The sequence below is a fragment of the Mirounga leonina genome, unplaced genomic scaffold (genome assembly GCF_011800145.1).
Source record: "Mirounga leonina isolate KUSES-001 unplaced genomic scaffold, KU_Mleo_1.0 Mir_171, whole genome shotgun sequence".
Lineage (NCBI taxonomy): Eukaryota > Metazoa > Chordata > Mammalia > Carnivora > Phocidae > Mirounga > Mirounga leonina.
Window position 1 is genome coordinate 1,655,279 of NW_023270436.1, and position 25,904 is coordinate 1,681,182.

At 53.0% G+C, this 25,904-nt stretch overlaps 1 protein-coding gene across 1 annotated transcript in view; it reads right to left on the reverse strand.

The window, feature by feature from the left end:
* The window catches only part of ADGRD1 (adhesion G protein-coupled receptor D1), a 127,609-nt gene that overhangs the window by 91,526 nt on the left and 10,179 nt on the right, over window positions 1-25,904 (reverse strand). Inside the window, exons 4-9 of the mRNA XM_035016701.1 lie at window positions 23,798-23,893; window positions 21,750-21,872; window positions 9,093-9,272; window positions 5,678-5,932; window positions 1,938-2,002; window positions 1,064-1,219 (exon numbers count right to left, since the gene is read on the reverse strand). Coding sequence (XP_034872592.1) covers window positions 1,064-1,219; window positions 1,938-2,002; window positions 5,678-5,932; window positions 9,093-9,272; window positions 21,750-21,872; window positions 23,798-23,893 — 875 coding nt within the window. The remainder of the gene's footprint in view (window positions 1-1,063; window positions 1,220-1,937; window positions 2,003-5,677; window positions 5,933-9,092; window positions 9,273-21,749; window positions 21,873-23,797; window positions 23,894-25,904) is intronic.

Consider the following 25,904-nt stretch of genomic DNA (forward strand, 5'->3'; position numbering starts at 1 on the left):
GGGCGGGGGGGGGAGGTGCCGGGCCCAGGGACCAGGTCTAGGACTCGGCCGTCCGCGTGTGCTCCGCACCCCGAGGCCTTGCGGGACAGCGCCCCGGAACCCAGCGCGCCCTAGGGATGGACGGAGATGCCTGAGAAGCCGGCTCTCGCTTCCCCCTGCGGGGGCAGGAGGGCGAACGGGGCCCTCCTTCCACTCCGGCGTGCCCGGGCATCCGGAGCAGCTTTCATGCACTCCTCAGGTCTGCCTTCAGCCAGCAAGCCAGGCAGAGTGAAGAAGCTTCCAGAACGCTCACCTAGTGCCACTGTTCTCGGTACGCACAAATGCATGGGGCTGCCCCGAGCTGAGTGTCCTGCTATCTCCCCCACATCGCGGCAAGCGGGGTGACCGAGGGCGCAGGGCGAGGAACTGCTGAGGGAAATCCAGCCCTGCAGCCACCCCCTGCACCCTGCTCGGACCCATAAGCTGCACTTTCCAGGGGAACCGGCTCAGTCTCTCCACCTCGGCCAAGAACCCCGAAGCTCCACCTGTACCTGCCCGGGATCCGCGTCTGCCTTGACCTGGAGAGTATTTGGAGGAGAGTGAAAAGCAGCCGCACCTTGATTCCAAGCCGTAAATGGCATGTTCACGAGGTGCTTTAGGTGACCTGGGCAATTCCCAGTGCCCTACAAGTCACAGCGTTGTGGGTCACAACGTGTGCAGAGCGAGGTCTAGGGTCCCACGGCTGCACCTGCGCAAGGCCCAGTCCCACCCTTCTGTTGCCAAGGGAGGCAGCCAGGCTTAGAACTGGAGCTGCACACCCAGATGGCCAGTGGCCAGGTGCATGCGGAGATGGGAACCATGAAGAGCTGAGGCAGAGCCGAAGGAGGCCCCAGCAAGCTGGGTAGAGCTGGCTGGAGAGGCCACCCTATCTGGTTGTTCATGAGAAGTCTGTAACCCAGACTTCTATGTAAAAGTTCCTGACTTTTCTATAACTCTGTGCAGATTGAGCAAAGCAGGCCTGCGGGCCAGGATCTGGTAGTTTGCCATCCCTGAGCGGCCAGGCACAGAAATCAAATAGCTTTACCTGGGTGAGGTTCAACGCCGTTTCCTCTGAGAGAGGCTTCTTGGGTAATTTGAGGGACACATTTCGCAGGTGATTCAGTACAGATCCTGGACTCTGGAAGTTTTTTCTCGTCTCTGTCAAGTTGATTACGATGGGATGGTAAGCGTTGGAGGGCATCTAAAATAAATGACAGGCGTGCGTTCAGCTAGGGATGAAAGCCAAGAAGTCCCACGGGAATTCAGTGTGCCCGCCTACAGCCCCGAGCCGATGGCAGCTGCACCTGCTCCATACCAGGAGGCACTTTTCCGACTGCCTAACATACTGACCTTGCATCCTCTCAACAACTTCAAGAACGCACCCATTTGAGAGATGAAACCAAGCACAGGGAGGCTTACCCAGAAATACTTGTGGAACTGGGGTTTGAACCCACACCGATGGGACAAGCGTCTGTGACCTCACTGTTCCTTAGAGTTCCCAAATGAAGTGGTGTGATTACAAATACTAATTCCAGAGGAGAACGTTTCTGTATGGATTGATCTTCCCTCAAACATCGGGAGAAGGGGCACAAAGAGAAAACGAGCATCGGTCCCCCTGCTCTCCGCTCACTGTGCCACCTGCCCAGGAGACGGTCTCAGCGTTCATGTCCCTCGGCAGTCTGGTTTACTTCCTTTTGACCCCTGAGGCCACAGACCACAAGAAGCAGAGGGCTTTCCCTTCAGGCAGCCTGAGCATCTAGAATTAGTGCCAAAGTTAGCTTCTCCAGGGATGATTGCTTCCCAGACGCTATACTGCCAATAAGAAGAGCCAGACTGTCTAATGGAATTCAGTCCTGGCACACAGGCTAAGCAGAAAGGCTTCAACAAGAAGGAGGGCCGAGATCAATGCGTGTGCTTACCACGGTGTTGGCTGGGGGTGTCATGAAGAAGCTTGGTGGCGTTGAAGACAACAAAGCATGCTTTCCTGGAAAGAATCAGTAACACTTCATTAAGGACTGAAACATGGTCAGTCTTTCACCCTAAGGAAGCCCTGTCTTTATTCAGAACTCTTCAGCTTCAGACACATCTAAGACAGTCTGAGAATGTTTTGAGTAGGAATGCTGCTGGAAAGATAAAGGGCTAATAAATCAGCTTAATGGGCAGATTGTATGGATTTTCCCAGGTCACGTTACTTTTCTATTTATCTTTCAAATTGCTTTTGAACACCCTTCATGCAAGTCATATAAAATGATGATTTTATACAAGCATTTACCGATTTCAAATAAATAGAGAACCAAAAGTAATCGCCTTCCACTGCATCTGGACTAGTTGGAGATGGAATACAGAGGGCCATTAATCTCTGGGCTAGGACAAACAATCCATCCGGTCAAGCCTTCCCTCCCAGACAGCTGGAGCAAGACAAACAAAGTTGGGGGGGGGGGGAACTGTCTTCTTGAGCCCCTTCAACCCTGAGGATTCTAGTTCTTCTTTCGACTCCATTTGGTTAATCATAAATGATTACAGATAAATGAGGACATCCAGCACCAAAGATAAGCCATATTTGCTCTTCGCCGCCTTTTTTCCACCAATGATTTCTAATTTAGCATTTCCTGGTAAGAACACAGACTGACTAGATACTCTACCTCATTTTTGGAAAATCCCTCAAGGTTGCTTGGGGTGGCCCAAGGAAATGACCTCATCACCCCTAGTTAGCTCCAGTAGTACCCGGCCCCCTGGGTTGGGGTGGGGCTGGGTAGCTGGGGACAGACACAGAAGGGGAGACACTGCCTGGAGTGCTAGAGCCCCAAGCATTCTGTTCCCCAAGTCAAAGTGACATTTGTTCCTCAGGTGCCCAGTAGTGACAGAAGAGTCACACTGAATCCAACTATAATTCACGTGAGTCCACAAAATAAAGTGCAGTAGAGAGGATCAGCCCAGCAGTCCTGCCCACCCTCACCCCTGATGACCCTGTGGGGCTGAGAGAAGAAAGGAGACTCTTTCGTGTCCTCTGTCAGTCTCAGGTCCCAGAGGGCTCTTACTTTGTGGGCATCTGGTTGGGTGGGTGTGTTGCCAGTGTTCAGAGATACATACTTGGAAAGCCAGACTCTGAATGCAGCCTTCTACTTCCTCTGGTCCCTGTTGGGGAGTGGCCATCCACTGTAGTGCTGGGGCAAAGCTGACCAGGTGATGAGTGATCAACACTCTGCCTTCGTATGAATTAGAAAAGGCTACCGCATGTGGCCTGCTCTGGCTAATGGATTAGAAGGGGACCCCCCCTTCTGGACAGGTCACACATAAAAATGCCTGCTTTCGGCACATGCTTCGTGTGCAGACCGGGCTTTATGCAAAGAACAGGTTCTGCCTCCTACGGACCAGCCCCAGCAGGGCCTTGACCTGGGCTAAGAGCAGGCTGGACCTCAGCCCAGATGTCTGTCTGCACGCGGCTGCCTTAAACCTGGCTCTGACGGACCGACTCACATGGGGCAGTGCAGGGGACTTCCAGTCATTTCCTCTGTATGTGCTTCATGTCACGTGACCTGTCTTCAGAACCAAGTCCCCAAGTAATACGGGGTCTGATGGGTCTAGTTCTGGTTCAGCAAAGATGCACGCATGTGCTCCCTGGGACACACAAGTGTGAAGCAACACCTCTCCTGAATCCCCCCAAAATCAAACACCACCTTCACAGGGCACAGAGGGCGAGGTGACCTGAAACGCTGTGCTGTATGTGGGGCTGCTGCTCCCCGTCCCTGAGCCCTGGGATGTCCTGGGGACAGGGTTTGTTGGGACAGCTGCAAGAGCCAGAAACAGTGACACCTCTTTCTGGTGTTAATAAAATGGTAAAGTAGCAGGAAGGCAGGATTTGTTTGAGGCTCTCAGTAACACAAATACAGATGTCGTCTTGGTCTCGGAGTGACAAATCTCTGAATCTTAGGCTATAAAATGCAGGAGATTGATATATTTTTTTATTGTACAGGACCTATATTTTGTCCTTATGTCGCTTGTATGAAAGGAATGAATTCCACTTTCTCAGTGAAAAATGGAAGTCTCAAAGGCTGCCACGGACAGAGACCTCCTGCACGCACAGCGGCCGTGCCTGCTCCCAAGACCGGCAGCCCCAGTCGGCGCCGGGGAGTCCCCTCTCCTCCAGGTCTAGATGCGGCTGACCCCACTGCCGTGTCAGAGCTGGACTAGGACCCAGGCTGAAGGCCGTCAGCATACTCTGCACCCCCAGCAGGAGGACTTGGCTCCTGGGAAACACGTGGATCGGTCTGGCCAGATGCAGCAGATGACAGAAAAGAGAAGCCCCTTGTCTTCTGCTGAGGATGGGGAGGGGACCCTGGAAGGAATGGCAGCCATGTTGGCACCACAAGAAGGAGGCCGAGTCAAACACAGAAATTCCTGTGACACATGTGAGCACCTAGAGCAAACTGGTCTTGAAGCAGATTTTCTATTGTTTCCGTTGTGTGAGATTGTTTATTCCCTTCTTGGCATAAGTCACTTTAGTCGTGTTTTCTGTCGCGTAATCACAGGGTCCTAACAGCTGAGGGGTTCACTGTCAGAACCGGGGCGGGCAGGCTTTCACTGGTGTGGCATCCAACCAGTGCGGTGGCCAGCCAACGGATGCTTGAGCGACTGTCGTTCTTTGGCAGATGATTTTATCTTAAAGAATCAGTGTGTTCACTTGGCAGAATGAAAACGGACCGAAGGGAAAGTAAGCATTAATCTTAAAAACAGTGAAAACGTTGCAAAAAGCTGCCACATGCAGGCACTGTGCCGAGGCCTCACGCCTGTCACGCTGTGTCTGCGTAGCCCCCGCCCCACGGGGCCTGGGTGGTACTGTTTCCATCCATTTACAAAGGAGAATGCTGTGGTTGGGAAAGAGTAAGGCACAAAAAGCCACATAGTGCAGGAGTCCATGTGCATGGAAGACCCAGAAGAAACTCTGTAGAGACAGAAGTGGGTCAGTGGTGGCCACGGGCTGGGAGGGGGACACAGGGAGCCATGGCTGGTGGTGCTGGATTTCCTTTCAGGGTGAGGAGACTGTTTTAAAAGCAGAGCGGTGGGCTGCATAATGTGATGTACATAGGAAGTACCACTGGACCATATACCTTAAAACGGTTGAATTTATGTTACGTGAATTTTACCTCAACAAGAGTGACTTCCCAAGGCCCACGGCTCGTCGTGGCTGAGTGAAGATTTGAGCCCAGGCTGCCTGTCCCTCAGGCCCTGTCTCTGAACAACCACTCTGTACTGAGCAAGAAGGGGCATCCTTGGGGCTCCCTGAGGCCCCATCAGAGTCTGGCATGCAGGAGGCCCCTGGTGAACATTTGTTGATCAAATGCATTAATGGACCTGGAATATCTGCTCCCAAAGTTGTCTGTAATCATCATGTACACCTCGAAACCCCCTGATGACCAGCAGGATATTCATCCCAGTGTCTCTCCTCTAAGTTGCCAGTTCCTCCATCTTAGGGAACAGGTGCTCTAGAGAAATGGCTGTATTTATGAGGTTCATTAGGATGCCTCACAGCTGCAGCACAGACAGCCACCTCAGGAGAGTGCGGAGGGAGAAGTGCTAGTAAGGGAGGCAGACAGAAGGAGCCTTGCCCTTCCAGAGACGGCCAGAGCTGGCCCGAGCCCTCCCCCACATGCCCACTGACCAATGGCGGCTGTGAAGTACATCGAGATCTCGTCCGGGGTCAGGGCCCGTTCCCAGATGATGAACTCATCAAAAGCTCCATCCTCATAACGCTTGGTCTGGTCCTGCTCAGACCCTATCACGAGGTTGACGCTGGGCTCCCCGTAGGCGTGAGACACTTTGCCACTTGGGTCAGAGGTGCTCAAGGTCCCATTGACGTAGACTTTCAAGCCTTCCTTGGATTTCCATGTAAACAGGACATGAGTCCAGTAGGGACCTAGAAAGAGCAAAGATCACTATTCTGCTGATGTGGGAAGAGCTCCCCATGCATGTGTCTCCCAGTTGTTAAGCACATCGCTCTTGAGATGATTAGTCACCGTTAACCTTGGTGAGCCCTCATATGGCTCGTGATGTAGCTCTCACTTTCCTCAGCCCTGTGAAGCACAGGGAAGAAACTACCTCATCCCCAAAATTCCAGAAGCAGTCCAAAGAGACCCTTTGTTATTTTAAATTAAATGAAATAATAGCTAATGGCCATAACTTGTTCAAAAAAATTTTTTTTAGTCCTGCCTGGGCCATCACAGTGCAGGTCAATAAAACCTATCTAATAAACTTATCTGAGGGCCTGATTCAGCCCACAGCAGTTGGTATCCATCTCTGCTCTGACATAGTATGGGTGATATTAACCAACATGGTGGTAAAATGGAAGGGCCACCCTCCTGGCTCATTCTCTCTGGCAGGAGAACCAGAGTCACCAATAAGCAGAATGTGCATCAGACTGACAGCAGCTTGCCCCACAAAGGGTCTCACTTTGTTTTGCAAGTGTTGTGTTAAGACATCTCATGGGCCTGCTTCTGGAAGGAACAAGGCAGCCCTTTAAAGGACATGGATCACCTTGAGCCAGGCACCATCTTAAATCACCCAGCAATTAGCTATTGGGACATCACCAAAATAAAAGCTTCTGCACAACAAAGGAAACATTCAACAAAACCAAAAGGCAGTCTATGGAATGGGAGAAGGTATTCACAAATGACATATCAGATAAAGGGTTAGTATCCAAAGTATGTAAAGAACTGATACAACTCAACACCCAAAACAAATAACCCAATTTAAAAAATGGGCAGAAGATATGAACAGACATTTCTCCAAAGAAGACATCCAGTTGGCCAACAGACATTTGAGAAAATGCTCAACATCACCCATCATCAGTGAAATGCAAATCAAAACCACAATGAGATACCACCTCACACTGGTCAGAATGGTTAAAATTAATAAGTCAGGAAACAACAGATGTTGGCGAGGTTGTGTAGAAAAGAGAACTCTCTTACACTGTTGGTGGGAATGCAAGCTGGTGCAGCCACTCTGGACAACAGTATGGAGGTACCACAAAAAGTTAAAAATAGAACTACCCTACAATCTAGCAATTGCACTACTAGGTATTTACCCAAAGAACACAAAGATATGAATTCAAAGGGATACATGCACCCTGATGTCTATAGCAGCATTATCTACAATAGCCCAATCACGGAAATGGCGTCCAGCGACAGATGAGTGGATAGAGAAGATGTGATATCACACACACACACACACACACACACACACACACACACACACAATGGAATATTACTCAGCCATAAAAAATGAAATCTTGCCCCTTGCAATGACATGGATGGAGCTAGAGAATATAATGCTAAGTGAAATAAGTCAGAGAAAGACAACTACCATATGATCTCACTCATGTGGAATTTATGAAACAAAACAAAAAGAGACAAACCAAGAAACAGATTCTTAACTATAGAGAACAAATTAGAGGTTACCAGAGGGGAAGGGGTTGGGGGCTGGGTGAAATAGGTGATAGGGATTAAAGACTACACTTACCATGACGAAAAATAATTTTTTAAAAAGATAAAGTTCTATAAATCAACCAATCACCCAGCAATTACTCAGGACCTTTCTTGCTCAGGATTGTGCAGCTTTCTAATTTTGAGTCTTTGGAGAGCACTTGGGTCCTAAATGGGTCCAAAGTATTACTGTCTTTGAGCTTAAAGCAAGAATAACAGATTTCTTCAATGAACAAAGAATGTATTGCCAGGCAGAAATGTTTACAATTCTCCCCATTTCCCTGGGTGGAAAAAGAGAGTTCAGTAGACTTTACCTTAAAATATGAGGTAAAGAAGAATAGAATAATAGAAAATAGAAGAAACCTATTAGGTGCTCCATACGTGTCAGCCCCGAGGAGCACAGAGATAAGACTCTTACAGAAGAACCTGACCTTGGGTAGAACATGATAAGCACCATGAACAAGGTACAGGCAGTTCTGTATGGGGGGAGGGGAGGCAGAGATTCTTCCTGGCCTGGGATCAGAGAAAGCAAACAGGCAAGATTCTCCCCGACCTCTTGCAGAGGCGAGGTGGATATTCAGGCTTGGGGTGAGTGAGTAAGGCTCCCGGCTCACACAGGTAGCATGATGGTACAGAGAAGGGCTTGACCCAGCCTGTTTGGCTCTAGAGTCGTCCCTGTCTTTTAACAACTGAGACACGCAGCCTCTTCTTTAAATGGGTCAGAAAATGAATTGTCCTTAAGTATCTCAAAGATATCATTTCCTACCGGAGGCCTTCATTCTGCCCCCTCCCTCTCCGTGCTTCCCTCCTAGTCCCCGACCTGGACTGGGCTCCCCCTCAGCATCACCCCAACTCTTCTCTCCCTTGTCCAGTTTCCAGTTCGGACCCTCTGCTCCCCCAGCTTCCTGCCCCAGGCCTCTGACTCGTGCCCAGTGCATGACCCGATCTCATGCCACAGAGAAAGCAGGAATCTCCAGAGCCATGCAGGCCCTACAACACCCACCTGCAAACTCTCCAACGTCTACTCAGTCCAATGTTGCCCCCACTTGTCCCAGAGCACCCCTCCCCACGGCTCCAAGTCCTCTCCTCCAGACCACCCTTCCTCCCCTTGTCTTCAGCCTCTGTTCCAGAAAATTTTTGCATCCTATTCTAAATATTGCCAAGTCTATACCACTGGGTGGGGGAGTGGGGGGGCGGGGCATGGGAAGGACAGGGAGCAGGAGAAGAAGAAAGAGGCAGCAGGAGGAGAGGAGGGAGGAGAGAGGAGGGGGACAATGAGGGGGAGTAGAGGAGAGGGGGAGGGGAGGGGAGGGGAAGGAGGGGAGGAGAGGGAACGGGAGGGAATGGGAGGGGAAGGGAGGGAGAAGTAGAAACAGTGAGCACCATGCTAAGCACCTGGCGTGCACTACTGAATTTCATGCTCCAGACCGTGCACAGGGCACGTCCCATCGGCACCTTCCCTCTAGGACACGGAAGCTGAGGCCACGTGTCAGGCTACCCGAGGCAGGCGAACAGCGGGGGTGGAGGGAGTGCAGGCCCTCTCCGGCAGGTGTCCCCAGGGAAGCCCGGAGCGCGGAGGCCCGGCCGGGCCCTTACCTGGCGGACTGAAGGTGGCCTCCCAGGTCATGGCGTTCTCCCGCGTGTACAGCTCCACCGAGCCCTTGCCGCCCCTGGAGCAGACTCGGAAGCCGTCGGAAATGACCTGCCCCCCGTAAGCAAAAGGGGTGGGTCTGGACTGCTCGCCTCGTGCCTTCCAGAAGAAGGAAAACGTGACCCCTGAGGGAAGGAAGGCGACAGGGTGAGTGAGGACTGACGGACAGCAGAAGGGGCCCCCTCAGAAGCAGGTGGTTCTCTCCACTCCTTACTTTTCATGTGAAAAGCCATTTTTTTCTCATTCTAGAGACAACTCACGTTCAATTCAGAAAACACAGGCAATAACAATAAGCCGTATTTATCAAAAGCTCAGAGTACTGGACCCCTTCCCAAGAGTTCTGAGCGAATTATCTCCTTCAACATCATGAAAACCAGGTTATCGTCCCCATTATGCAAATGAAGACCCTGAGGCCAGTTTGCCTGAGGTCACCAGACCAGCATCAAGCTTCATCCAAGCTCAAACCTTGCAGCCCCAGAGCCCGCAAGTATCAGTAACCTACACCATCCTATTCTTACTCCTCCTTTTCGTCCAGAAGCGTCTTTACGGTAACTCCTCCTAAAACCTTCCCTGCAAGCATATTTTACGAAGAAGGGAACCAGCTCCTGCATACTGGCTTATAAACCACATCTTAAAAACACTTCCTGCATCTCGAACTTCCGACAGCCATAAATACTCATGGTGTCTCTGCATGGCATTATATTCTAAATCGGGACGGCACGGTTTCCTTCTACTTCTTACTCCCCAGACAAAACTGGAAGCTAAATCTTCTGGCAAAAGTCATATTCTATCCTTTAGGCTAAGTTCCTAGTGGGGAATTCCCAGTCAAAGGGGAAGCCCGCTTTTAAGGGTCTTGACATTTAGGATAGTAATTTCCAACAGAGGCACAGAGGGCGGCCCACGGGGCCCTGCAGCTAGACTTCCTTTCAAGACACCCCGTTCTGCACCGTGTGGACTGAAGGGCCTTTGCTCAGACGCTGCTGAGCCAGCTAGCTCCGTGCTCGCTGCGTCTCAGCTGAGCGCAGGCCCAGCTCTTGGCAGGGAAGACCCCAGCCCACAGTCCCCTTGCGGGCCTGGGCGCCGGGCTCCTCGGGGAGGGGACATGGGGGCCGGAGCTGGCCGGAGGCTCGGCTGCATGTTAGGCTGCCCGCCGCTGCCTTCCAGAGCGCAGACCACCTCTACCTGCGGGGCTGACTCCAGTGAGATTTACTCTTTCCCTGCACATGAGTAAACTCTGTGCGTGCGTGTGGGTGCGTCCGCGTGAGAGAGACAGAGTGCACACGCACGGTAAGTGCTGAGCTAGCGACCCGCGTGGACTTCGTGTGGGAAACCGTCCCGGCTGCCCCACCGCTCCCAGTCTGGCCTGGCGGGGACAGGACAGTGCCCAGAGTTGATCCAAAGAGGCCCGTGACTCGGGGCGCGAGGACAGGGGTGGACGGCCACTTGCCCCGGGCCTTACTTATACACATGGCACCAAACTTAGATTTTGGGCCTTATCTTCAAATGAGATTATGGACCCAGCCTGAGTCACTGAATCAGCAGACATTTGCCATCACATATAAACTTGCGTCCTGTCACCAGCCACCTTGACGGTAACGCCTGTGGACTGACACGTTTGTTACAAATTCTTCGAATGTCTTGTGACGATCAGACTGCATTATGCTTTTGTGGGTTCCAAGCCCTAATTTGGCTCATGAGAAGCTCGTAGAAAAGCATAATTTTATAATCCTGGTCTGGAATTTCTCCATTTCTTTTAATCTAAGAGGAACCTCAAAATAATGGCAGAGGCCTGGACTTTCTGAACCTCTGAGAAGCTAGAGTAGAACTCCACCTCATAGGGGTGTGTGCTTAGGGCTCCCGAGGAAAGCAGAGAGCCCCCCAAGTGCCCCGAAGGACGGGACTGGGGATGGAAGGCTGCTCAGAGGCCTCGGTGGTCCCAGGACCCTCCCGGAGCCCGCTCCGTGCTCGGGGCCCAGCCGCTCCCACCCGCCTGGCGGCCTGGGACCAGAGTCCAGCACAAACCGCGGCCCGCCCACCGAGCCTCCCGCGGAGCCTCCCCGCGCTCAGGAACGACCCTTTTCACCAGGAAGCAAACACATGCATTGTGAAATTTTTGTTGTGAAACGAATTCCCAGAGGATTCATGGAAGTTAATTTTTTCCAAACACTTTGCTGCATTTAGAAATTCCTTTTATTCAATCCCTCTTGGCCAAACGTCTTTCTGTCACAAATAAGGCAGGGGTTTGGCGTTAGGTGAGGTGGGCGCGAGGCAGACGACGCTGCCTGTAGGGCGAGCGTTTCGTTTTCGTCCGTGTAACTGCACAATAAGCGCTCCTATCTACAGGACAGCTTTATCTCTAAACACCCGTTCACTTCTTCCCAGAGTCTTAGGAGCTCACAGGGAGCCTCTCGTGCCGGCGTCCCCGAGGAGCACGGCTGCAGGCCCCCGGGTCATCAGCACAGGGAAGAAACAAGCGGGAGGGAAAAGAAGGAACTCTGATGATTGACAAGTTGATTCCCCACTTCTTTCTTCATCTGAGCATTAAATCTGAGTCTACCCAAAAAGATAAAATGAGGAGAGGTCTTCCTCAACAAGACCCAGAAAAAGAAAAGGAAAACATCATCCAGATGCCACAAGAAGAGACAGATGCAATCGAGCGCAGAAATACAAAATTCTGCAACGTGAATAGTTTACCGTAACAACATCAGAGGGCAACTGGCCATCCAGGAAGAAAAAACTACGTGTGATACATTTAACAGTCAAGAAATTCATGTCCTTACTATGTAAAAACACTTGATAAAGAGAAGCACCATCACGAGCATTTAATGGGAACTTCCCAGGAGCAAAAAAGACTGTTCTAAGATCCTTCACACCCCTGTGAAGCGGGTGTGATCGGTGTCCCCATTTTACAGGTGGGGATACTGAGGCACAGAGAGGCCACGCAGCGGGCAGCAGGCAGGATTGGAACTGGGCAGGGTGGCTGCGGAATCTGCACTGTAATCACGGCGCTGTCCCACTCTCCCCAGAGACCACGTGTGCTCTGGAGAGCGCGCGCACGCTGCATGAAACTACAGGGATCCTCGGAATTGCAGCAAGAAAAGGATGCACAGCAAAGCCCCGGGCCAAGCGAGGAGGTCCTGGTGAACATGCTGCCCTCTCTGTGTCTCTGTGGAGGGTGGGAGGGCAACTGGCAGGGGTGGGGCCGGGGTCTTCCCAGGTAGAGGAGCAGCCCTTCCCGGCAGGGGGGCTCAGCGCCGTGTCCTGCATGCCCATGGTTCAAAGTGGACCCAAGCAGCTGTAAGTGGAGAGATCACAGCCACCTGGAGGCCTCATGGCCGGCGTGGCATCCAGGCACCCCCCCCCCAGGAACAGCACCTGTGTGTCCCCTGGGAGAGCCAAGCCCCCCTGCCCACCCCCGTTTCCTCCAGCCTGGGGGGTTGCCGACCACGCAGCCCGGGCCAGCTCCATCAGAGCCGCCGCCGCGGGGCCCAGGGTGAGGACCGACCTCGCTCTCACACCTGGGGTGCCCTCCCCAGCAGAGTCTGAGCGCGGAGAGAGGTGTGTTTCTGCCGGGGTGTTTGAGCACCTGCACCAGCCTGAGGCAGACAGTGTCTCAAAGGGGCCGCGATGCCTCCCATCCCATGTGCTTCCGGGCCACGTGACCCCGCCACTCTCCACCAACCCTCAGAGCCAAGTTCCCCGCCTGCCCTGGGCCTGACTTGCCCCAGGGCGGACGGCAGAAGTGACCCTGGCCCAGCCCCAGCTGCCACCTGTCTCGCAGCTTCCGCTCTGCCTCTTGGAGCTCTGAGCCGACACAGAAGTCCGGGCCACACAGGTGAGCCCAGGGGGGCCAGAGCGAGAGGGAGGGAGCCTTCGGCGACCCCGGGCCTGGCTGCTCTCTGACCGCAGCTGCTCAAGGCCCCGAGCCCAGCCAGCCCACGGAACTGGGAAAAGAGACACCAGCTGGTGTTTTGCATTGCACAGCATAGCTAACCAAACCCAGTCTTGCCTGGAGCCATTCATTCCACGAGCCAGTAAACCCCCGTTTTGCTTAAGCCTAATTGAGTTGAGTTTCTATTGCTTACGATGACTCTCGGCTGACACTGACCTGGCGGACCCCACAAGGACGTGCACAGGGCTCCCTCCCTCCTTCCTTCCTGACTAGCACGTTGGGTCGAGGGTTCGGGGAGGATACCAGAGCGGCCGCCACAGGGGAGGGGACACAAGCAGACCCTCCATTCTCTCCCACTTACAAAGGTACTTGGGTCCAGCCGGAGGTAGCCGCCGCCCAAGTGAGACCACGACACGAGGGAGAGCCGTCTGTCCATACACTGGAGGCCCTGGCAGCCTGCTGAGAGCAAGTCTGCACGACAGTCACCCTGAACCAGAAGGGCAGGCTCAAGAATGTTCTGGAGTGGGAAACTGAGGGCATCCAAGTCCAGTAACACCAGCGTAACCTCAGCGCCAAGCTCAGGTCTCGGAGAAGACCCGTCCCGGGGCTGCCACAGAACACATAGACTGGGGGCATCAACAGTTTCTCGCCGTTCTGGAAGCTGGAGTCCCTGGGGAGGCCCCTCTTCCCGGCTGTGCCCTCACCGGGCCCCTGGCGTGCGCGCAGAAGGCATTAGTCCCACCCGGGGCCCGCCCCCAGCGCCTCCCCCAGCCCTGCCACTTGCAAAGGCCCACCTCCAGCGCCATCCCGTTAGGGAGAAGCTTCACCCCATGAAAGCAGAGGGACACAAACATTCGGTCCCTAGCAGCACCCTCACTGCTTCCTTCCTTCATTCATCCCGCAGATGTTTATGGGTGGCTGAGCAAGGGGCTGCAGACAGGTGCACAGACCCACAGGGTCCCTGGGCAGCTGGTACTCACCACCGTGCAGGGCCAGGGACAGACAGACATGGAACGCAGTCACACGGGGGTCTCTGCAGTGACCCCTGGATTCGGTGTCAAGAAGGGACACGGGGGCCATCTGACCTGAAGACCTGGAGCGGCTTCCCAGAGCGGAAGCGAGATCTGAAGGAAGGGGCGTTCTCCGACAAGGGAGGGACCGTGGAGCGTTGAAGGAACCCCAGTAACCTGCGTCTGTGGCAGCACGTGCAGGGGAGGGGAAAGAGCAGAGAATGAGGAGCGGAGCGCGGGGGCCTCCGACTGTGAGGAGGCTTGGAGGGAAGGCCGAGGCTGTGCCCCAGCCTGGATCCCCACCACCGCCGCAACAAATCACCACCCAACTGACCGGCTCCTGACAACACACACTGACTTTCGTCCAGTTCTGGAGGCGAGAGTCTCACAGGGCTACACTCAAGGTGTTGGCAGGGCCGCCTTCCTTCCCTCGAGAAGCCCCAGAGGAGAACGTGTTCCTTCCCTTTTCCGCTTCTGGAGGCGCCTGCATCCCTTGGCTCAAGTCCCTCGCTCCCCATTCAAGCCACCTGCGCATGTCTCTCTTGGACTCTGCCCTTCTGCGCCCTCGGAGGACGCCCGTGATCACCCTGGGCCCACACACGATCCGGGACCTGCAAGGCCCCTCGTTAATCACACCAGCAAAATGGGCGAAGGGAACGCAGGAACTGTGTGACTTTTTACAGCTCCATGTTTATCTATGGTCACCTCTAAACAGAAAGGTTTTTAGAAAGAGGAAGAGCCTTTGCGGGATCCAAAAGGTCTTTAGTCCGAGCTGGCTGGTTCCGTTTGACAGCGCATCCCAGGCCGGCAAGCTGCGCGTTCTCCTGGTTTTGGGGGGAAGAGAGGCCTCCCAGAACTGGGGCCCTGGTTCCTTCATTTGTCACTGAATGGAGGCTGTCCTGGGGCCTCCCAACTAGCGGGTTCTCAGTGGGTTTTCCCGCAGCGCGGCCACTGGGCAGGAGAGGATCCAGGCGTGCAAGGCTCCGACAGGGTAACACCTGCCAAGGGCTTCCATGGAGTACAGGCTGGGAGCAGAGTGAGGCTGGCGAATGTGGGCTTTCTGGATCCCCAAGGAATGCTCCAGACACCAGGGGACGGTCAACCAGCAAGCTTGCCACCTCCGGTCCCAAACCCTGATCTCCTAAGACACTAAAATGTAATCTCTGTCCCCATGTTTCAGCTTAGTGCTGCTGAAAATGACATTTTCTACCTCCGTATTTTTAAGAGTAATTGCACACCCTAGGGTCCTGGACACCTGCTCCAAGAGGATTTTAGCACGGAGACACGCCCCGACACGACGCGAATCACAGCACGAGAGGCCGCCTCCTCCTCAGTTGTCTGCTCTTCTGACGGCAGCAGGGAGAAAATCCATCGCGTGTAAGTCACGCTCACTAATCCCCACTCAGCAAAGAAATGCCTTGTCTCAAATGTGGAGCCCTCGGTGGGCACTGATCCCCAAGCAGAAGTCAGTAACGCACGTGTCGCCCACTTACGGGAATTATTACCAGTTTTCAATTCGTGGGAGGGACATAGTTTCTTTTTCAATTACACCCAAGTGGGTGAAATTTAAAGAAAAACGCTAAGTACGATAATAGTTCAGGCGGTACACACATATCGGTAAAAATTATAAAAGTAGTTCTAAAGTGAGTAAAACTTAAGAATCACTGATCTTAAAAAACATTCCACCACGACTGGAAATGTAGATAATTGCATCATTCAACCCAGACCAGTCAAAGGAAGGGATTCTGTCCTGGACTGTTCTCTGGTGTAGACACCTTCCCAACTTGCCGCTGCGCTGGCTCGATCGTCTGCATCGGGTAAGCTGAGTTCAAGGCACTGGCGTGCCCCCTTTCTGCCCACATCAGGACTGTGGCAACAGAATCGTGTCTGTCTGGGCATGATGCTTCCTTGGTACGATTTTCAAGCGATCTACTGTTGTCCATTCTCAAGACTGTGGAGACACTTGCCAAAAAACACAGAGAATGGCTCATAAGACTTACTTATTCATCCTCAGAAACATGGAACAACTCAGGAGGAAAGAGTATGGCTACGTATGGTTGTCCATGAACACAAGAGGTCTTCCTCCTAAGGTGGGAAGTGAACAGGTATCGACACCGTGGCCCAGAGTAGTGTCTCCCTCACAACATCTGACTTTGACTCGGCACCACGAGGCCGGGAGGATAGTGAAGCTTCAATACTATATCCTATTTTTTTTTCCCAGGTCCGTAGTTAGAAGACGAGAAATAACAGCTAAAGAAAGTGAGAGAGATGACACCACCGGGAGCAAAACATGGAGAGAAGAAGAGCCGAAGGTCATAGTGGTGGAGAATCTGGACCACCGACACTGCGTGACGGATGAGGATTTCCATCCTCAGGCATATCTGAGCTTGAAATGGTAGGAGAATGGGCAATGTATGGAATGCAGTGACAGACAGCAGAGACACACGGGACGGTCTCTCTCAGACTCCACCGTGCACGACAGAGCCTGTAAACTCTAAAGCCCATCTGGCCCGGAGGACAGCATCCATGAGCAGGAAATCCAGGTGGCTTCACAAAGGACGCTCAGGCTGTGTGCTTTCAACATGCAGCACACGCAGAGCAAGCCTTTTCCAGATCAAATACTCGCTTCTGCCTCCGCACCAACAAGAGGCTCTCTCACTTCTTCTCGACACACCTGGCGCGGTGGGAGTCACTTCTGCTCCCAATCACTGCCGCTTTCAGAGAGTGACAGCGTGAGCTGTGGTGGCGCATGCCAACCAGCCCGGAAGGCAGCAGAGAGTGTCGGGGACCCAGGAGGTCAGCACGGTACAACCTATCCCTGGGAACCCTCAACCCCAACCACCTGCCACCCGGTGCGTGGGAGTACTGCTAGATTTTCTAATTTTTTTTCAAGAGAAGTCGAAAGTATAGTTTTTTTAACTGAAATGTCTCATATAGGAGTTGGGTATTAATTTTAAAAAATTTATTTAAAGCACCGTGGGAGGCTGTTCCTGCAAATTTCCCGAGCTGGGATATTCGGCTAAAAACAGTTTAGAAAGCTCATTAAAATATAAAAACCACCAAGAGGACCCACCTACTACTACCAAACAAAGTACATTTGTGGGATGGTCAGCCGTGGCCAATTTGGGGACAGGGCCCATGAGAATCACCTGGAGGTCCTGCCTAAAAATATGGGCTCCCGGGCCTCGTCCATGGAGATTTGGAGTCAGTAGGTCCTGGACTGGAGCCCGAGAACTTCGACTCTCAACCATCTCTGCAAGTGACCCTGCTGCCCGTGGTTGATAAACGACACTCAGACTCACTGCCCTAAATCAGTGTGCAGCTCTGGCAGGTCTCGCGAGCCTCTGCGCCTCGGTTTCCCCATCTGTAACGTGAGCGTACGGGTGAATACTCCCCAGAGGACCATCCGCTCCACACACTCCGACATCCCCGTAACCCCAGACCGTCCCAGGAAGATGGCGGCTGGATCCACGCCCGGCCTGCGTCCGCCAGACGCCTCTGGAAATTTCTTTCCTGAAACTCCATCCTGCAACTAGCTGAGCATTTTACTGGCAGCCTCTTGGATTTAGTAACCTCATACAAGGGGGGAGAAGTCACCTCAAGGCTGGGAAGGAATTGCAGGTGCTGCTACAGGGCTTTGGTGGCCGTCCCGGTGTTTACATGCGGAGGAAGTTCTGTGCGGGGGCGGAAAACGGGGGGCCCGTGGACCAGGGAGCAAAGCTAAGCGGGTGAGTACACCAGCAAGAGCGCCTTTTCTGAGAGCAGCCGACGTGATTTAGAATTGAACTGGCGTCAGACGTAATGGGAGGAAGTCACTCCAGGTGGAAGTGGTCCAAGGTCAGAGAGAACTTCTACAGGTCGGAGGAGAACGAAGACAGAACGAAGCTCCGCTTTCGGAGCGGCGAGCAGCCCGTCAAACACGATGGAGAAGCGTCTGAAGGGATTGGAGCATCCGAAAGCCTGACTAGATGCATCTGCTCAGTGACACGTAGGAAGCATCTATGATGCTGGTTTTCATCCCCGAAAATACCGCGGTGACCAAGACTGACACAGTCCCCAGCCTCACAGAGCTGCCCCCGCGCAGGGAAGACGGATGACGAACAGGCCATCACCCGCCGTGCACGAGCTGGAGAGGAACGTGCAGTGAGCCACGGGAGCGCAGACAGAGGGGCTCACCTGTCTGGAAGGAACACCTGAGCTGAGCCCTCAGGGTCTACATGTGGGTGAAACCAGGTGCTAGAACATTCCAGGAAGGATCCCTCCCTGCGCCGAGTTTCCCCACGTGCGCACTCACAGCTTGTAGGGAATGAAGGACAGACACCTCGTCCTTCAGGAACACAGACTGTGTTTCCTTAGCTTCACGTCCAAGAATGGCCAGGCATCCAAATAGCCTCCTTCCCTTCAAAGATCCTCAAAAGCTTCCCCAGCTTGCACCCAGTACCCGTGAGAAACTTCCCCAGCAGGCACCGTTTGCCAAGAGGGAGGACCCCCGTGAGCTGACAGAAACGCAGGAAGGCGGAGAGCAGATGGAGATCGGGTCCAGCAGGAGCGGCCGTGGGCGCAGGAAATGGCGGTGGGCGGCCTGGCCGAGGGCGCGCACGGGGCGGCGGCTCAGCTGCTCAGCTGTTTACTCCTTTTTGAAAAACTCAGACTTCAACTCTGCTCCTAAAAATGTCTTTTTTTTCCCCAAAAAATCAGCCAAAACCATGAATCGGGACCACAAGAGAATTTAGAAATAAGAAATATAAAAATAGTTGACCAGGTGGACAGGGAGCGGGGAAGGTCGCTCTTCATTTTAATGTTAGTTTTTATCATAAAAGTAATGGCTTATACGCCTGAGTCCACTAATACCACCAAAAAACCCCTAGAGAAACAGAGACAAACGTGTGGAGGAGGATGGGATGGATGTATCGGGAAAGACCCCACATCTCAGGTCCCCGAATCCTTCATACCTGACCACCCCTTTCCTCCCATCATTACTGACATTGTTCTCATAGTCCACCCGTTTTTAAAGCTCATGACTTACTGAAGTCTCTTCCTAAATTGTAGCTAGGAAATCACATTTTTTTTTTTTTAACAGAGAGCGAGCGAGCCCAAGTAGGCAGAGCAGCAGACAGAGGGAGAGGGAGAAGCAGGCTCCCCGCCGAGCAGGGAGCCCGAGGCGGGGCTCGATCCCAGGACCCTGGGATCATGCCCTGAGCCGAAGGCAGACGCTTAACGACTGAGTCACCCAGGCGCCCAGAAATCACATTTCTGATGAGCTATCTGTGTTCAGATAAAAACATAGCCATTAATGTCTCTAATTGCCCGGCATCACCTGAAATCGTCCCACACACTGGGTGCGCTGCAGGGACGTTAATTTGGAAAGCGCTGGGCAGACTTTGCCTGCACTCTTGTTTATCTGGAACCCAGAAATGCATGCTCACGCCCTGAGCGCAGGATACACGTGGGGGCGCACACCGTGGTGCTCGGATGTCACGCGTGCTCGGCTCCCTGTCCCCGGGAAGCAGACATGCAGACAGAGGGGTGCAGACTGAGAAATGTCCAACCTTCGTCGGTATCTGCAGGAAGCCTCATGCCAGCCCCATCTCCCGGAGCCAAGGGTGATATAAGGCTTCCTGGCTTCATTTTATATCCGGCCCTACTGTAAAGAAAGGGGCCGCACGATGGTTTGGACGGCTCCAGCCAACTCCAGCACACAAGAAGCCGCTATCGGAGGGGACATGAAGCCAAACTTGGCGGCTCTGCCTGCCGCCCCACGCTCTTGTCTGTCTCACTCTTTTTGAGGATGAATGAGCTAATACGTGTAATGAGATTGGTCCTGTGATAGTCTCATGGTCAGCCATCGATAATGCTGGGTCGTTACTGTGGGTCAGTCCCCCTGGGGTGGGGGGGTTGCTCTCCAAGCAGGCAAGCTGGGGTTCTCGTTGGGACGGATGCCCTGGCAAGAGGAGCCGAGGCTGCAAACCTTCTCGCGGGGCCATCACCGAGGGGGCCCGTCCCAGCCGGGCTGCACCTGCCAGGAGCCCAGTGGCTCCTTCCAGCTCCACAGCAGCCTCGTGAGGAAGGACTGCCACTGACCCGTTTGACAGACACGGACTCAGGGGGGCGGTTGCACGAGGTCACGCAGACAGGAGAACTGGGACCGGAGCCTGTGCTCTGACCATGCTCTGTGTCCCGCGGGCACCCTGATGGCAAGGGCGCAGGAGGGCCTGATGGCCTGGGGGACAGTATCCATGACAACGGGGGCTGCTACGCAGTTATCCAACCAGAGTCAGCAGAGGGAAGGAGTGGTTTCTCAAGAGAAACTGGGAATCCATATATTTACATGGAAGTTCTATTTTTCCACATTGGCAGCTAGTTAACATTGTGTAGCCCCCATACCTGCCAAGCCAAACACAGCCACAGGCGGGAGCCAGCCCAGAGCCCCGAGTCTGTGGTTTCGGAGTTCAGCTGAAACTTCCCAGAGCTCTGACCCCCGTGGTTCCTTCACGGGAGCCCCCGCAAGGGCTGGTGGTCCCGGACGTGCCCCCATCATCACAGTTCTGGGGACCCGTGCCGCCTACCTCCCGAACGACCTAAGATCCCCCACTGGGAGCCAGAGCAGCGGGGAACCTGTCCCCCAAGAGAAGCCGCTCCCCGCGGGCCTGGGCCCCCCAGCCCTCCTGCCCCGCAGGCCCTCCTAGTGGCCACAGCTGAGCCGGGGCTGTTTTTCATTTAGAGAAACAAACAAGCCTGATGTGTTTATAGGGCTGTCCGAACTCCAGAATGGCTCAGACGCTGGGTTTGTAAACCTGGCCGTGGTTTTGGACCTCAAAACCATTTCTAAATATTCTGGGTTCTGCAAAGTCCAAAACATATCCCCCCCCACCGACATGTTTTTGCCTTGTTAAGCTTTTGTTTTTCTTGGAATGAAGTCCATATGTCCCAAAATTGTGCATGACAAGTTCATCACAACGTTGTTTTGAGAAGGCCATTGGATGTCTGAACGGCCTTTGCTTTCAGACAGGCTTGTGTTAAACTCTTTCTTTTTTCCCCCAAAATGAATATTCTCATTCTGCCCGGGGTAACGGAACTTGAAGGCCTGAAGCTGATTTGGACGTCAGACAACTTTTCAGAGGTTTGAAATGCGGCCCAGATACCCGTTGTCTGGACCTCTGATCCTGGAGAGCAGATCACTTTTCACAGGAGGACGGGAAAAGGGCAGAGCCTGCCAACTCCTCTGCTGCCTACACGTGCCTTGTCCAGGGCGCACTTCCCACCACGGGCCCATGGCTCGCTGCAGGGGCGGCCCCCCACCGGCCCCCAGGCCCGGGGATAAAAGAAACCAGCCCAGAGCAGGAGTGTCACAGGCTTGCCCTGCCCAGGGCCACCGTCAACATCCCAGAGTCAGAAATAACGTGGTGGGAGCCACACCACCAATTTACTTCCCACAGAGGCCACGGCCCCATCCAAGTCCCGATGTGACATCACCGTGTCTATTTCTATGGCGGGTTTTTGTTTTTCTTTACAAGATTAAAAAGTTTGCTCTCACATCTCCTCAAGACAGTATTAGCTCTCAGTGTCCAGGACATATCTCTGGTTAGAATCCCAGGCTCCTGCACCCCCTCCCCTGCCGCCCCTCCCACCCACCACCCTGTGTCCACAAAGGCTCTGCACAACCATGGGGTTGCACCCCCACCCGCCGGCGCCCCACTCACCATCCGGGTCACACTGTGCTGGGCTGCTGATGCAGGAGGCTTTGTACCTCCCGTAGTAGAGAAGGGTGACTCCTTTCTCCTCTTTGAGGTAAATGCCCTTGTTGACCTTCCCCTCCACGATGTCTATGTAAGAAGAGCGACAACATCGGGCATCAGCGATCATCAGACTTATAAACAACTTACACATCAACACACTGTATTATTTATGTTTATAATACTATGTATCCTATATAATATTAATGCTTCATATTTAATATTTAGTCCTAGTTAAGTTAAAAATCATATAACAAGATGTGACTATTAAATAATAAATTGTTCGTATTAATATTTTGTCATCAATTACTACTGTATTTGTATGTACTATGTACCATACTGTAACGACACTCTAATTATTCCACCGGCCGGGGGCTGGGTTCCCAGGTGACAGCCTCTACTGTCCCGAACTTCAGCTCCGTCCACAGGCTTCAGCAGCGCCTCCTGCCCATCTTCTAAGTGAAACGCTTAGGTACATGTTTGAGCTTGAAGACCACCTAAATAAACTCTTTCTCCCTGTGAGCTCTCATTGGAAGCCCCTAATCCTAGACGTGGGAACCTACAATTCTGCAAGAATCCATGCTCAGACTCTGGGAGAAAATCCCGGCGGGGCCTGCTAGCTCCAGGCGGAGTGGCCATGAGCCCCCGTTGGTGCTCGCTGCTCCGTCCCCCCCTTCCGTCTGGCCCCATTCCCATGGCAAATGTCCCTGATGGTGTGAGTGTGGGGTAAATGGTTTACAGGACTGATAGTGAAGACTATAAAAACCAAGTGTGATTAAGCATTTATTGTTCGTTGGGGTCAAAGTCGCCCAGATACCTCCTCTGCTGAAGAGGCACCTGCCCACTGCCCTTGAGCTGCCACACAGGGGGAGACGTACGGCAGGGCGCTGAGCTCTCAGGGCCTGACCCCAGCGCGGGCTTTCCAACGGCCTCTGTCAAGGGGATAACCCACCCAACGGGCCTCCGTGTTCTTCTTTACCATTTTAAACTCTCTATTTTTTATCTCATTTCTAGCTGGGGGTGGGGGGGATCTATATGTTACGAAATTAAATGTATTGCAAAATTAACAGCTGCATGATTGAGCTAGGCTGTGTAAACCCCTCAACAAGACCGTCTGACTGGAAAAATGAATTTTGGAAGCCAAATACCTCACAGCTAGAAGGGCAACCAGGCTAGGTGTTGTGCTGAAAACCGTTGACGGCATGACCCCTGAATTATCCTAATTCACTTTCTACACTGCTCGGGGAGACCTCTCCCTTCTGCTTTGAGCTGCATGGGAAAAATAGGAAACATACGGGCTCTGAGGTTATTAAGTAAGATAATAATTTAACCCTGACTCTACTGGGTGTTTTGTAAGGCAGCTTCTAAAAATTAAAGAAAAAAATATCCAGCTACAGAAGACACGCTGATTTTAATGTTTGTAAGAGATCAAATTTTTGGGGAGGTATCTTAAAATCAACTTCAATTTTTCATTCAAAGGGTATGCTTTTCCTCCCCCAAAGAATATACACCATTTAAAAACCCAAACAGGGCGCCTGGGTGGCTCAGATGGTTAAGCGTCTGCCTTCGGCTCAGGTCATGATCCCGGGGTCCTGGGATCAAGTCCCGCATCGGGCTCTCTGCTCCTTGGGAGCCTGCTTCTCCCTCTGCCTCTCTCTCTCTCTGTCTCTCATGAATAAATAAATAAAAATCTTAAAAAAAAAAAAAACCCAAACAATCTCTATTTTTAGGAAGTATCTCATGTGTCGGTCTGAAAGCAAGCAGCTGGTTCGGGAGACCCTGGTCACGTGAAGCTTACATGCATCTTCTAATGCACCGCTGTCATGGCGCTACCTCTAAACCCAGCTGGAAGCCGGTACCCCCAACATCCCGGGTCTTGGGCCACGTTCTTGGGTATAGACTTGTTCGCTAGCCAAGACAAAGTGAATTGATATAGAACCAAATCGGACCGGCCCCTAGATTCACTGCAGATCCAAACTTGACCGAACACGGAACGGAAGGATACAAGTGCTCACCTACGGTTGCAGAGAAATTTGAGTAGGCAGAGTCATTGGTACGAACAAAGGTAGAGTTATGGGAAGGAAGCACAGTGAGGTTGTGGGTTCGCAACACTAGGTGGGACGACAAAAGAAAAAGCACAACAAATGAGTGACATGAGCGACGAATGGAACCGGCATATCTCTCAACCTGACGCGCACCGAGAAGCGGTCTTTCACCTGGCAAGCATCTTGGATTCTCTCTCCCAACCTTGCCTCCCCCCAACACCCCCTGCCCTCCCACGTGCTGGATGCCACTGTGGCTGACGCCCTGGCCCCCCAGTCCCAGAGCCAGGGCGTGATGGCTGCTGGCTCTCGCCACAAACGTGGGCTCCGATGTGCTGCGTCCAGTGCCCTCTGACACTTGGTTGAGAGATATGGAACTGAGCTCAGCCGTAAAATGGCCTTAACGAGAGGGTTCGTGGTGGTGATGTCACAACTGATGAGCCGGGGACACAGCATGGAGGCGACGGCATGGTATCACGACACGTGGACACAACGACAGAGGATTCAGCGACAAATAACACAGCTGCACGAGCACCCGATGGCTGCCAAAGCCATTCAACTGTCCCCAGCAGCAAATGGTGCCGACGGACCCTCCTCTCTCTGTCCCTGGAGAAGCCTGAGATGGAACCGAAACGAGCCAGCCGGGCATCGTCACATGAAGAACAGATCCAGGGGCTGCAGTGACACCATCACCATTTGCGTGTTCTGGGACACCCATGAACACGCTGAGTTCTCGGGAAGTTAACGTGTCGGTCAACAAAATTCAGCCGCGACCTATTGTGTCTTGGTGATGACAGGAGTTTACAAGAACCCCCCACAGGGGCAGAGGCTCAAGACACCCAACGTTCCTGGTTTGATCACAGCAGTGAGCCGTGTCGAGGGGTTAGGAGAGGAACAGAAGTATCTGAGCTACTGTTTGAAATAACTACTAAAGGGTTAGTTTCTGTGTCCTGAACAAGGAATTATGTCGACAATGTGTTTCCACTTGGTGGGATGGTCTCTTTTCACAGGTTTTAAAATAAAGGCCCTGAGAAGAGAGATGAGATTGTAACGGGGGGGTGGGAAGCAGTCCATTTTCACGCGAGCTGGTCATGCAATGACCTCCACAGGGAGCTTACACCCCTGCGGTGCAGACCATTCTGAGAAAACACAGAGCTCCAGGAGGGTCTCCCGTGTGGCCGCCATGCCCCACGCCATGCGCAGGCTGGCAGGAGGGCAAGTTGACGGCCCCCGGGCTGGTCTTGCACAGGTGGGTCCTTCCAGCCTCCCGGAGGTCCCTGCTCCCTGGCGGCCCCCACTCTGAGGACACCAGTGGCCCAGAGTCCAGCCAGAATGCTTCTCGGTTTACAGATTTTAAGGGAAACATTTTAGAATCTTAGGCGGTGATTTCCTTAGGTAAGGAAAATGCCAGTGTGCTGGTGTGGAAAGCCAGTAGTCAGCAGTGTGGGGGTGTTTTATAGAAACTCCAGCGCACAGAACAGAGAGACCCGACGTGAGCTTGTGCGGGGATGGTTGCAATCACCTTGCTGCCTAGGTCACAGCCATGTGACTTACTCAAGAGCAACAAGGAAATAAAATTAAAATGTAAAAGCATCCCAAGGCACTCAAAACTTGTACTGGGAATGCTTCTTTACTGGAATGGGAGAAAGTGCTCGGGGGCATCTGGGGTTTCTCCTCACGGCAAATGTCTGAATTCGGTCACATAGAGGCTGTATTTTCCGTGGACTTAGGGAGCTTGGGAGCATCTTGGGTGCTGTTCGGTCTTTTCGAGAGAGCTGCCAGTGATGTGTGCAGAGGCCGATCGGTCGGCGGGTACCCCTGCTGAGGGAACCGGCGACCCCACGAACATGCACAGCAGTGCTGGTTGCACACCCTTCGGCACTCGGCTCAAGTGGCCCCCGTTTTGGCAGGCATGCAGAGGATGCCAGTTTGGTCTGTCTAGAAAACGACATCTAGACTCGTAGGCAGACCGACCCACCATCTTCAGCTTCAAGCTTCAAACAGCTGCTTTTGCTTTAAGGTTGTTGGGGGGAAGGCACACACGTTAATGATATTTTGAACCACAAGTTCTGTCCTTCCA